General features: G+C 45.8%; 1 protein-coding gene across 6 annotated transcripts in view; it reads left to right on the top strand.

The window, feature by feature from the left end:
• The window catches only part of LOC146355664 (E3 ubiquitin-protein ligase TRIM7-like), a 36,793-nt gene extending 28,526 nt beyond the window's left edge, over positions 1-8,267 (top strand). For 4 of the 6 annotated variants that reach the window (XM_084841090.1, XM_084841093.1, XM_084841089.1 and 1 more), the window contains 2 exons: positions 2,586-2,618; positions 6,751-8,267. In XM_084841090.1, coding sequence (XP_084697216.1) covers positions 2,586-2,618; positions 6,751-7,268 — 551 coding nt within the window. In that variant the 3' untranslated portion in view covers positions 7,269-8,267. The remainder of the gene's footprint in view (positions 1-2,585; positions 2,619-6,750) is intronic. The other 2 variants (XM_084841091.1, XM_084841092.1) reach the window with 1 other exon arrangement.
• The last annotated feature ends 4,355 nt before the right edge of the window (positions 8,268-12,622 follow it).

Raw genomic sequence — 12,622 nt, 5'->3', positions numbered from 1 at the left:
TCTTGACAGGACCCATCCTCTTGTAGGATGACAACTAAGCATACAGAGATGCCTTTGGTGAAGGACTTTTTCAACATCTTTTTGGAGGCTGAAGTATACAAAGTTTATGAGATTGCCTCTGTAGCACCCAAGGGCTGTTCCAGCCATAGAAAGGAGGATTAAGTACATCCTCTATCCTGGTTCTGCCTTTGGCCCTCATGGTTTTTCCTTCCTTTGGCCTCAGAAACGGAAGGGAAGGGGTTCACAAGTAGCCATTTCCTCCTCCTCCACCACCACCTCCTCCTCCTCCTCCAGCTCAGCCTTATCTCCCAGTAGCATGGGAAGCCGTCACCTCTTTGGCCTCCCACCAGCACCTGCCATATATAGTACGCCAATCATCACAATCTCACGAGAGCTCCTTGGCTTCTTGAGAGACTATGGGGCTGCACATTGCCCTCTGACAGCTCCTGAAAGGGGCCTTCCATGTACTGCTGCCCTGCTGTAGTTACTTAGTTTCTGTCGCTGCTCGAAATGGTGGGAAGATGGACAGGGAAGCGATAGCCCCATAGAGGAGGTAAGTGCATAGTCCTGGATAGCCTCTTAATTACATGCTTTCTAATACCCTTAGGTAGAATCCTATGCAGAATCCTATGCTTGCTTATACAGAAAACAGTCCTACAATTTTTAATTTTCAAAGGACATTCCAGGCACCTGGGCTAGATGGACGCTACTCTTTTTATTGGTATAGAAGTGAACTGACAACTGTTGGGGCACATTACACGTTCTGTTTACTGCTTCTCTAGCATTATTTCCTGCTATTTATTCCGTATTATCCAAAATATCACAACAGAAGTCACTGTGTGTGCTACGAGGTATCAGTGTGCAAGAGGGATATGGTGTCACCATGATGGGAGTGTATCAGTATGACACGAGGTGAAGATCTCGCCCAGATTTGCACATAACGCAAATTCATGGGTTGTTTAAGCCATGAATGGGTGGGGCTATGCTGGAGGGAGCAAGTGCCCTGCTTCTCACATGCCTGCCACTTTGGCTTTGCATCAGCTTTCATCAACAACCCAGGAACCAATTCAAAACAACCCAACAACAAACCATGGGTTAAAATTCTGGGTTGTTTAAAGAACCCATGGGTTGTCATTACATGTGAACTGGGCTTTTATATTTTATTAATTTATTTATTGCATTTATATCCCACCTTTTTTCCTCTTGCAAGGAACCCAAGGCAGCTTACATTCTCCTCCTCCTTTCCACTTTATCCTCACAACAACAACCCTGTGAGGTAGGCTGGGCTGAGAGTCTGTGACTGGCCCAAAGTCACCCAGTGAGCTTCCATGGCCAAGTGGGGACTAGAACCCGGATCTCCAGACTCCCAGTCCAACACTCTCGCCACTACGCCACATGACTTATGATTCCATGATAATGGACTCTAACTAACCTCTAATTACATGCTTCTTAAAACTCTTAGGGCACAATCCTGTGGGGATAGGCTAGGATAGGATGCGTCGTACCAGCATTTCCGCCTTCCCTGCCCTGGAATGCACCTCGGAACACCCCATTTTGGCCACTCTGTACTCCTCTTCGTTGCACCTATGGCCGTCTAGCCACTGAGTAGCAGCCATTGGTTTGCTCCCTTTTGAAAGCTTGATGAGGCAGAACATTCCTTTGGTTAAGCCATGCTGGTTCTTCCTCAGCAAGGTTTGTTCTTCTATATGTTTAACCCTTCCAGCTTTAATAAAGCTTTCCTCCAATTCACCTGGGACAGATGTTAATTTACCTTTCAGCATTCCTTTTTAATTATTGGCATTATATGCCCTATCTTCCAGTTCTCCAGTATAGACACCAATTTTAGGGGCAGGTTTCATATAAAATCAGACTTTATGCTGAGTGATTTTATCCTCCTTTAATGTTTGTCATAGAATTTTTTCATTTTTAATTATTTATTGTTAAATTGTTTTTCCTTTTGTCCCCCACTTTGGGAATTTGTTTACAACTTGGAAAGGAGTCTAAAATATTTTATATATATATATATATATATATATATACACACACACACACACACACACACACATACACACACACTTACTAGAAGATGAAAAATGTCTTGTTTGAGTGAAAACTCTCTGGTATATAGCATTAGTTCTGGACCCAGTGACTTGTTAATTGTAAATTTGTCCATTTGCCCTAAAATTTGAATTCTCATCAATTCTGTTTGATCTAATTCCTCCAACCTGAGGTTATTTGACTCTCCCTTTGACCTCCTTTTAGCTACTCCCTTCCTCTTCCTCTTTTGAAGTTGAATGTGAAGTGAAACTTGCCTCGGCCTGGAGAATACTTGAATGGGAAGCTACCCAGGAACCACTACCACCCATATTTGGTACTCTCAGTGTATTGAAGAGGGCTGCCAAGATTTGTTTCAGTTTCTACTTGATCCTTGACTATATATATATATATATATATATGTGTGTGTGTGTGTGTGTACACATACATACACACACAATGTTATGAACTGATATTTTTGTTAACAAGTTTTTTTTATAAGCACAATGGTGTGCTGCTTCAACTTTATTTCTCCCCCCCCCCTTCCCCAGATGCCCTGCTGCCTGGACTACAGCTGAAGAAAGGTAAATTTCCAATGAAGACCAAGTTCACAGGAGGAATAGGGTCAGAAATTTGTCTCATTGTATTTCATTGGGTTTAAATTGTTCTGTCCTGCAGACCGTGGAACCGTCAATAAGTTAACTATGCATAATCAGCAGTCCAGTAGTGATATTTGGGCTCTTCATATGTACAATGAATGAACAGACAGTGGGTGATGGCAGTAAGCTCCTCCTGTCCATGCTCTCCATGCATTCAAATGCACATTTGCAACATGTGTTCCTGTATACAAGGACCTGTGTATAGTTGGGACTCCATACAATCAGGAACCCTGAAAAGGCTGAGTTCCTAATCTTGTGGAGCCCTAGCCACCCATGAACTCTTCCGGATCAGCCTAAGGATCCATCTAGTCCACCATTTTGTTTCTAATGGTATCCAAACAGATGCCTCTGGGAAGCCCACAAGCAGGGCCTGAAGGCACAGTTGCTTCTCCCCAACATCTGGTATTTGGAGGCAGGTGAATTCTCTCGGCCCCCCCCCCCCCGTCCCCAGCAGTTGTCCTTCCCTGCCTTCAACTAACACTCTCAAAAGGTTATAGGTCCTGGAAGCTACTGAATACATGTCCTTGTCAGGGTGTTTTAAACAATGTTTTATTTTAATTTACCAACTAATACACTAAGTGGGAGACCATTCAGAATGCAAAAACTACCACCTGCTGTTGGTGTGGCCCTGTTGTTTCAGAGGAAGCTGCCTCATACCTAGTCAGGCCACCCAGCTCGGCTGCCACCAAAGCTTTCTGAAATTCCAACCAGAAATCTTTCCAAGCCCTACCCGAGCCCGGGGCCTTTTCCACCCAGATGTTGCAGGCTAATGCCTGGATAGCCCAAAAGGAAAGAGTCGTCTCAGGATGCTACAAAAGATTTTATTGATGAAAAGCCTGACATGTTTGGTCCTCTTTCTTTATTATTAGGCCTTCTTCAAAGGGCTGTAACAACAATCGTAATGGAATATATTTAAAAAAAAGAAAAAAAAAAGAATAGTAGGGCACATTGCCAGCAAGGCCTTTGCATGCATTTAAGAAGTATAAAACACTTTAAACATTCCATATACATCCATACCCACTTATAAAAATATCTGCAGAGATTCTTATAACAGAATGTTTCGTGCTGTAAATCACTGGCAACTGCAAAGACTATACTGAAGGCTATGTTTTTATACTGGTGGACAAGGTTTTTTTCTTAGAGGTTCTTACAGGTTCTGCCATGCCAGGGCAATTCACTCCAGGTCTTTCATATCTGGCCATAGGGAGGGGCCATAGCTCAGTGTGACATAGCACCTGCTTGGCATGCCGAAGGTCCCAGGTTCGATCCCCGGCTTCTCCAGGTAGGGCAAGGAAAGAATCTTCCCTGAAACCCTCAAGAGCTGCTGCCAGTCAGTGTCGACAATACTGGGCTAGATGGACCAATGGTCTGGCTCAGTATAAGGCAGCTTCCTATGTTCCTATCTGGACTAAGCTACAAACACCAGGGGGTATCTCAAAACTGCATGTCAGTTATGGGAATAGCAAGAATTCCTACTCTTCCTTTAGACCTTGTGGACATTGAGAATCTCTGCAGACATTTTTATAAGTGAGTATGGATGTATCTGGAATGTATGGATGTATGGAATGTATGGATTGTATGGAATGTATGGATGTATCTGGAATATTGAAACTGTTTTACACTGCTTAAATGTATGCACAGGCCTTGCTTGCAGTGTGCCCTACTAATTGTTTAATTTTTTTAATATGTATTCTATTTATGTTGTATCTAGGGATGTATGGACTGTGTAAACTCCACTCCGTCTGTGTTTCACAGATTGGCAGGCACCTTTTGTTCTGTTGTCCACTCACAGATGGATGCAAATATTTTTTTTCTGTCATGCGGAAAAATACGCAAATAATTACATAAGAGGTTTCATAAGAACATACAGTCAGGTCCAGAAATTATTGGAACAAGGATAACTGTTTTGGCAGTTGGCCTCTGTACACCACCACACTGAAGTTGAAAGGAAACACACCCAGATGGGAGCGAAGTCAGGACTTTCAGCTGTAATTCAAGGGGTGTGACAAAAGTGGGGCACTAACCATTCAGGAAGGACAGCCAGTGGCATACACACACACCCATCCTTGGCGGCTCATAAGTAATGGAACAAACCAACATCATTTCAAACTTAAGGATCGCCTTTAATACCTGGATGAAAATCCTTTGCAGTCAATGACTGCCTGAAGTCTGGAACCCATGGACACGACCCAATGCTGAGTTTCCTCCCTGGAGATGCTTTGCCAGGCCTTTACTGCAGCTGTCTTCAGCTGCTGCTTATTTGAGGGTCTTTCTGCCTTAAGTAAGTGAAAGGCATGCTCTATTGGGTTGAGATCAGGTGACTGGCTTGGCCATTAAAGAACATCCCACTTCTTTGCCTTGAGAAACTCTTGGGTAGCTTTTGCTGTCTGCTTTGGGTCATTATCTATCTGCAAGTTGAAGCGGCGTCCTATCAGTTTGGCAGCATTCGTCTGAATCTGAGCAGAAAGTATAACGCTATACACTTCAGAATTCATCCTGCTGCTTTTCTCAGCAGTCAGGTCTTCAATAAACACCAGTGACCGGCTCCATTGGCAGCCATACATGCCCATGCCATAACACTGCCTCCACTAGGTTTGACAGATGATGTGGTATGCTTTGGATCATGAGCTGTTCCTTTCCTTCTCCATACTTTTCTCTTCCCATCATTCTGGTACAAGTTAATCTTGGTTTCATCAGTCCAAAGAATATTATTCCAGAACTGGACAGGCTTTTTTAGGTGTTTGCTGACAAAGGCTAATCTGGCCTGTCTGTCCTTGAGTATTACCAGTGGTTTGCACCTTGTTGTGAAGCCTTTGTATTTACATTCATAAAGCCATCTCTTGACTGTAGATGGTGCCAATGACATGCCTACCTCCGCAAGAGCGTTCTTGACCTGGCTAGATGTTGTGAAAGGGTTCCTCTTCACCATGAGCAGAATTCTGCAGTCATCCACTTTAGTTGTCTTCCATGGTCTGCCAGGCCTTTTGCTGTTGCTGAGCTTGCCAGTTAATTCCTTCTTTTTCAGGATGTTCCAAACTGTTGTGTTGGCCACTCCCACTGTTTTTGCTATCTCTCTGATGGGTTTATGTTGTTTCCTCAGCCTAATGATGGCTTCCTTCACTCGCATGGACACCTCTTTGGACCTCATGTTGGGAGTTCCAGTGAACAGCTACCACATGCACATGTAACACTCAGAACCACCTCCAGGCCTTTTATCTGCTTGATTGGTCATGGGGTACCCAGGAAACAGGCCACCCCTGGCCATGTAGCTGCTTGTCAGCCATTCGTTCATTACTTATGAGCCACCAAGGATGGGCGTGTGTGTATGCCACTGGCTGTCCTTCCTGAATGGTTAGTGCCCCACTTTTGTCACACCCCTTGAATTACAGCTGAAAGTCCTGACTTCGCTCCCATCTGGGTGTGTTTCCTTTCAACTTCAATGTGGTGGTGTACAGAGGCCAACTGCCAAAACAGTTATCCTTGTTCCAATATTTCTGGCCCTGACTGTACATAATTTACCTTAGTACGTAACATTTACCATATTATTTCCCATTCCGTTCAACTTTTCCTCAGCTGAATCCTGCATATTTTCCTACGAATAATTATGCATTAATTTTGGGAAAGTAAAAAAATAATCTGAAAGTCCATGGACTCCACATGGCCTGAGGGGGTCACTCCGCAGCAGATTCTGCAAGTCAGATTCTTAGAAATCCAAGCTCATTTTAGTCCATCTCAAATATCTCTAGCATCCCTAGTTTTGTCTTACCCTTATCCTGTATGATTGTTGTTACAGACCTTTGAAGAAGGCGTAATAATAAAGAAAGGCTGAAATGTGTCAGACTTTTCATCAATAAAATCTTTTACAGCATCCTGAGACTACTCTCTCCTTTTGGATTCACTTTGGATGCTCACCCGCCTTTGCATCTAATGCCTAGATAGCCCAGTTGTCACAGATACTTGTCATGGCCTTCGGCTAGTGCAGTAAACTTCGAATGAATGAGTCGTCACAGATAATTGCACTTATCTTCTCTTCCTCATCTCTCTCCATTCTCAACAGCAAACGTAATTCTGGATCCGGCCACAGGTCATCGCAAACTCATCCTATCTGAGGGTTCTAAAAGCTTGAGAGTGACTGAGAAAAGTCAAGATCTGCCTAACAACCCTGAAAGATTCGACTTCTATCCCTTTGTGCTGGGACTTGAAGGATTCAGGGCAGGAAGGCATTTCTGGGAAGTCACCGTGGGAAGTGAGGAAGATTGGGCTGTAGGGGTCGCTAGAAAGTCTGTGAGGAGAAAAGGTGAGGTTGACTTGAGTCCTGAGGAAGGGATCTGGGCTGTGAGGAAATGGAAAGGTGCATTCAAGGCATGCAACCACCCTCATTACCCTCTTCTGTCCCTGAGTGGGACGCTTAAGAGGCTTCGGGTGTCTCTCAACTGTGATGGGGGGCGGATGGCCATTTTTGATGCTGATAGAGGGACCCTTCTCTACACATTCTCTGAAGCCTCATTCTCCAAGGAGACCCTGCTGCCCTTCTTTTATATACAGGGAAAAGCCCAGCTCAGGATCTCTTCTTAAAGCAGCCAAGCCTTCTTCACTGGCAATCTCAAATGCCCCTGGGAACAATGGTACATGATGATGCGGGGTCATTGGTTTTTCATGTTATTAATGGTTTTTTGCTACACCCAGGCACATCTCTAACAATGTGCCAATATTTTAGAATACTTTTCCGTATAAAATGGGTAGTATGGCCAAATGTTAGACCACACACGACCCTTTGATCTTTAATATGTCGCTGAGGCTTTAGAAGCTCTTCCCTGGATCTGCAGTCTGCTTTTTTTTTGCCTGATCTATAACACCAAGAGGATATCCACTACTACTCAGTTGTTGTCGTTATACAATGGCTTCTTTTTATAATCTGATGTTACTGAGCAATTCCGTTTAATACGCAGAAATTGCCCATATGGCAAGCAATTTTTTAAATGATGTGGATGGTGACTGGAATAGGATAAATAGGTGTTTCGATCTGTAGGCTTCCTGTATAGTCGGGTGTGTAATTGCTCTGATTCTTTTTCAACTACAATGTCTAAAAACTTACTATTAGAGCAATCGTACTGTATATCAAATTGTACATGAGGATCACATGTACAGATCCATTCCTTAAATAACTGTAAATAATCAATTCCCTCTCCAGACAGAAAAAATGCCCCACCACATGATTATCTCTGAAGCAAAGGGTTTAGAAGTGGTATATATAAACTTCTCCTCAAAATTAGCCGTATAGTGATTAGCTATTTCTGGAGCCATGGAACAGCCCATCACTCCACCCTTCTTCTGCCAATAAAACTTACTATTGAAGGAAAAATATTTTTTTCTCTAATGCCATCTGTGCTAAAGCCATAATAAAAGGTGTGGGTGGATGTGGGTCTTGTTGCCTTTGTAAAGCATCATGCACAGTAATTCAGGCTTCTCCTGTGGCATACTTGTGTATAAAGATTTTACGTCAAGCTTCATCAGTATATCCTCCCTCAGATACTAATATCTGTTAATTTTTGAATAAAGTGTGTGGAATCTCATACGTATGATGTCGTTAATGGAATAAAAGGTAATACAAAATAATCGACATATTTGGACAAAGGCTCCAAAACTGAATTATTTCCTGAAACTATTGGCCACCCTGGGGGCGGGTACAAATTTTTATCTTAGGTATCATTTTTATCTTAGGTAAAACAAAAAACTGGTCTTCTCGGTTTATCATTATACAGAAGATCATATTCTGAAAGGGAATTATAGCCCATCAATTATAGTTCCTGAAGAAGAGATTTTGTCTCAAAATGCGTAGAGCATTTTAGAGATCTGAACAACAAAAAAATGTAATTTATTTATTTATTTCATTTCTATACCGCCCAATAGCTGAAGCTCTCTGGGCAGTTCACAAAAATTAAACCAAACAGCACACAATAAAACCATTTAAAACATATAGAACAATAAAACCACAGCATAACAATACAACCAGAATAAAACCTAGCAGCAGTGCAGGGATTTGAAATACAGATTTAAAACAGCAAAGCTAAAAGTCTAGAAAGCTAAAATGCCTGGGAAAATAAAAAGGTCTTCAACTGGCACCTGAAGGAATACAATGTAGGTGCCAGGCGAACCTCACTAGGGAGCTCATTCCACAGCTGGGGTGCCACAGCAGAAAAAGCCCTCCTCCTAGTAGCCACCCGCCTCACTTCCTTTGGCAGGGGCTCATGGAGAAGGGCCGCTGACGATGATCTTAAGGTCCGGGCAGGCACATATGGGAGGACGCGATCCTTCAGATAACCTGGCCCCAAGCCGTTAAGGGCTTTGAATGTTAATACCAGCACTTTGAATCAGGCCCGGAAATGGACTGGCAGCTAGTGCAGCAGGAAAAGTACTGGCATAATATGAGCTCGCAGGCCAGTCCCTGTTAACAGTCTTGCTGCCCTATTTTGGACCAGCTGAAGTTTCCGGACCGTTTTCAAATGCAGTAACCCAGATGAGAAGTTATCAGAGCATGGATAACTGTAGCTAGGCTATCTCTGTCCAGATAAGGATGCAGTTGGTATACCAGCCTAAGCTGATAAAAAGTGCTCTGTGCCACTGAGTTCACCTGTGTCAGGGTTGGATCGGAGCCCAGAGAGCCTCAAAGCACTTCTGATTCTGAGGAAGAGATAGAGATTGTGGGATAGGAACCTGCGCGCTGTTCAGAGGCACAGCTGGAGGGAGAGCCCCTCCCTGCGCACATTCCTGAGAGTGCCAGTGACCCTGGCAGGGAGGGGGAGGGACAACAGGAGTTTCTGGATGCTAGGCGCCGGGACAAGCGGGAGATGGCTGATGCCGAGATGAGGCGCTCAGCCTGCTTGGCGCGACGGCAACAGCTGCGCCCCGATGCCCCACGGGAAAGGGGTGGACTCTTTCCTCCTAGCCCATAGGTTCAGAGGCTTCCCGCCTTTTCCCTCCAAATGGAGTCCAAATGATTCACTAAGGCTAGAACCCCCCTTGTGGGAAGCTTTCTTAAGTCTCCCTCTTAGGCTCAGGTAGGGATGGCGGAGAATTCCGCCACGGATCTCAGTGAGGTTGAATGCCAGTGCATTCGGCCCCCCAAAATCCTTGGTGGAATGAAGCCCCCCCGCCCCACCACCCTGCGAAAGGCGTGTGAAATGTTGGTCGTTTGTGCTGCTTTGCGAATGGCAGCCGCATCTGCGGCTGCCATTCGCTTCACGATTTTTGCCGTGATAGGCTACATACTTAAGTAGCCTATCACGGCTAATGCAGGGATGCCATTTGCGTTGCCGCCGCCATTTATGTTCCCATTTTTTACGTTTCTCTTTTTTTGCCATGATAAGCTACATAAATATTTACGTAGCCTATCACGGCAAAAAAAGGGAACGTAAATGGTGACGGCGACCGCCATTTGTGTTCTTGCACAGCTCAGCAGCGGCCGGATGTCGCTGCGGGTGGCCCCGGCCGGTGGCTCCGCGGAGCTGCTGCGGAGTGGAGCCGGCCGGCAAGGATTTCGGGGGGAGGGACGGAGCGCCAAGTCTTATGTGTCCATAGGCTTATATGCAAGATTCACGGCTCTATTTTGCGTCTAAGTCTATGGGCACATCCTGCCGATCGCCATTTTAAAAATTTATTTATTTAAAGAGAAGACATGGAGATCGGCAGGGACAGAGAGGAGGCAAATGGCTCTGGCTGGCAAGAAGCAGCCGAGTGCCATTCCGCCTCCTGGAGCAGAGGTAAGTGGCCCTGATCTGCTGCAGATTCCTGAGGCCGGATTCTTTGGAATCCGCAGCGGATTTCTCTGACATCCCTAGGTTGAATATCTGTTCAAAGAATTGTTATAGAGCATACTCAGGGGCGCGTTTGGGTTTTGTCCTTTCTGGACCCCATCTACATGGCACCGCTTTCACCCCCCACCCCGTTGCAACTGCACAGCAATGCGGCTTTGAGTCAGTATGTCCTGCGATAACACTCGCGATGTACTGAGCGCTTCCCTAACAGACGTGTTGTGCCATTTTTTTTTGCCATACTGAAATGTGCAGCTGCGCAGTCCCATGAGTGTGGGGGTGCACACGTCAGTGGCTGTTTTGTATTTGAGGGTCTCTGCTGTGTCTTTCCATCCCTTTTTAGGTAAGAAGTGGGTGTTTTGTGCCCCTTCATTTCTGTGCCATCAGTTTGTCAGGTCCCCAGCCCAAGACTCATGTGATGGTTCGCACTCACAAGCGTGAACGCTACGTGCCCAGCCATCGCTCTGAAATGGTGGCTGGAGCGAAGTTGGTCCTCCCCCAAGACCCCCCCCCCCCGGCCCTTGGGTATTGAGTCCAAAAGCAACCGTTGCGAAGATACGAAGCTGCAAAAATGTGTGAAAGTATGATTAAATAGATGAAAACGCCCCCCCTGTGCCTCTGTAACTGTGCAGCTGCGAAGGAATGGGGGGAGTAAAGAGGTGTCACAGAGTGACGCAAGCACTACGCATGCCTACGACACACCCACTGCAAAATGCAAATTCGGTCTGGGGAAGGGACAGATGACTCACAAGCACAGGGAAACCCGGAACAAACGATAAACATCACAGCAGAATGACTACTTGGAACTCCACATTTTCTGGGCGAAAACCACGGATGGCTGCAAAATGGAGACTATGTCATCTATCACGAGGGACCTCGACTTGCACCCGCCCCAGAGTAAAAGTGGGGTGTAGAGGGGCCTCTGGTGTTTTTTAGAAATTGTTTCATGTTGCTGTCTTAGGGGTGTGTGTGTGTTCTTAAAAAATAGATAGTCATTTCAAATGTTTTGTGATACGAACTGTAAGCCTCCTTGAGAAAATGCTTGTTTTTGAAAGGCGGCATATAAGTTCCTGAATACAAATATATACACAAAGAAACAAACCAAAACACACATGAAGGAGGCGAACCTGAAAAGGGCCTGAAGAGAAATGCATGCTCTACTTGACCTCCAGTTTCTTAATACGGCTAACGTGTCTGGGGAATACTCTTCGTAAGAGAAAGCAGGCACAATTCATGTCCTCAGCTAGACGTTTCTGTCTCACCTGGGAGAGGATGTCGCGCATCCGGTCATAACGACCCGCCAGGAATGTGCGCAGGGGGACACGGCGGGACTCTACCGGGAAGCGCTTCCTCGGTCAGTGTGACTGGCACAGAGGGTTGGGTGGAGGGGCTTCCTTGCTAGCTGTTCTGGGTCATTCCAAGGCTTTCAAAGTCATATGAGGTTGGGGTGAGGTAATCACAGGCTTCCACAGTATCACTTGCCACGGTGAGTTGTGTCACCGGCCGCTGGTGAGCGTGGCAAGGCTTCCTCCCAACCTGGGAGCGGCAAAGGTGGGTGAGGAACACCCGAGCAACTGCGCGGTGGTCCCAGCCCACTCCCCCCAGCTCTGCACTTGGGAGGAAGGCTGGGTGTGTGTGGCTGCTGCATTGCAGAGGCTCCTGTGCCGTGGAGCAGCCGGACAAGCAAGCTCTCCTCCACTCTCTCCTGCAGGGAAGTCTGGTGGGGCAAGTCACTGGCCTCTAGGAGGCTTAGGCACGCCGAGTGTGCCTTGCAACTGCCGGGATGATCCCCGCCCACCCTTGCAGCGCTAAGGCTGGGGGGACATTTGGGCGTTTGTTCTTCACGCTCAGCAACAGCTGGTACTACAACTCACCGTGGCAAGCAATGCCGCGGAAGCCTATGATTCACCCGCGACTGACTTGGCTGCAAAGCAGCCAGATTTGATCCTGGTGATCACAGTAGTTAATAAAACCTGCTTTTTAATAAAACCCCAGCTTTTATTTTTAAAAATCCCTGTTGTTCTAAATGGGGCACAAATTATGACCAGTCCCTGCCCCCCCCCCCCACAAAGGAATTTTACATAGCACAGAGGCGGCATCCAAGCTAATCCCACATTC

This window comes from Heloderma suspectum, chromosome 2, assembly GCF_057233095.1.
Source record: "Heloderma suspectum isolate Gila_16-S chromosome 2, 16-S_ref, whole genome shotgun sequence".
NCBI lineage: Eukaryota > Metazoa > Chordata > Lepidosauria > Squamata > Helodermatidae > Heloderma > Heloderma suspectum.
Note: the sequence above shows the minus strand (reverse complement) of the source record. Positions and strands in the feature narration are given on the sequence as shown.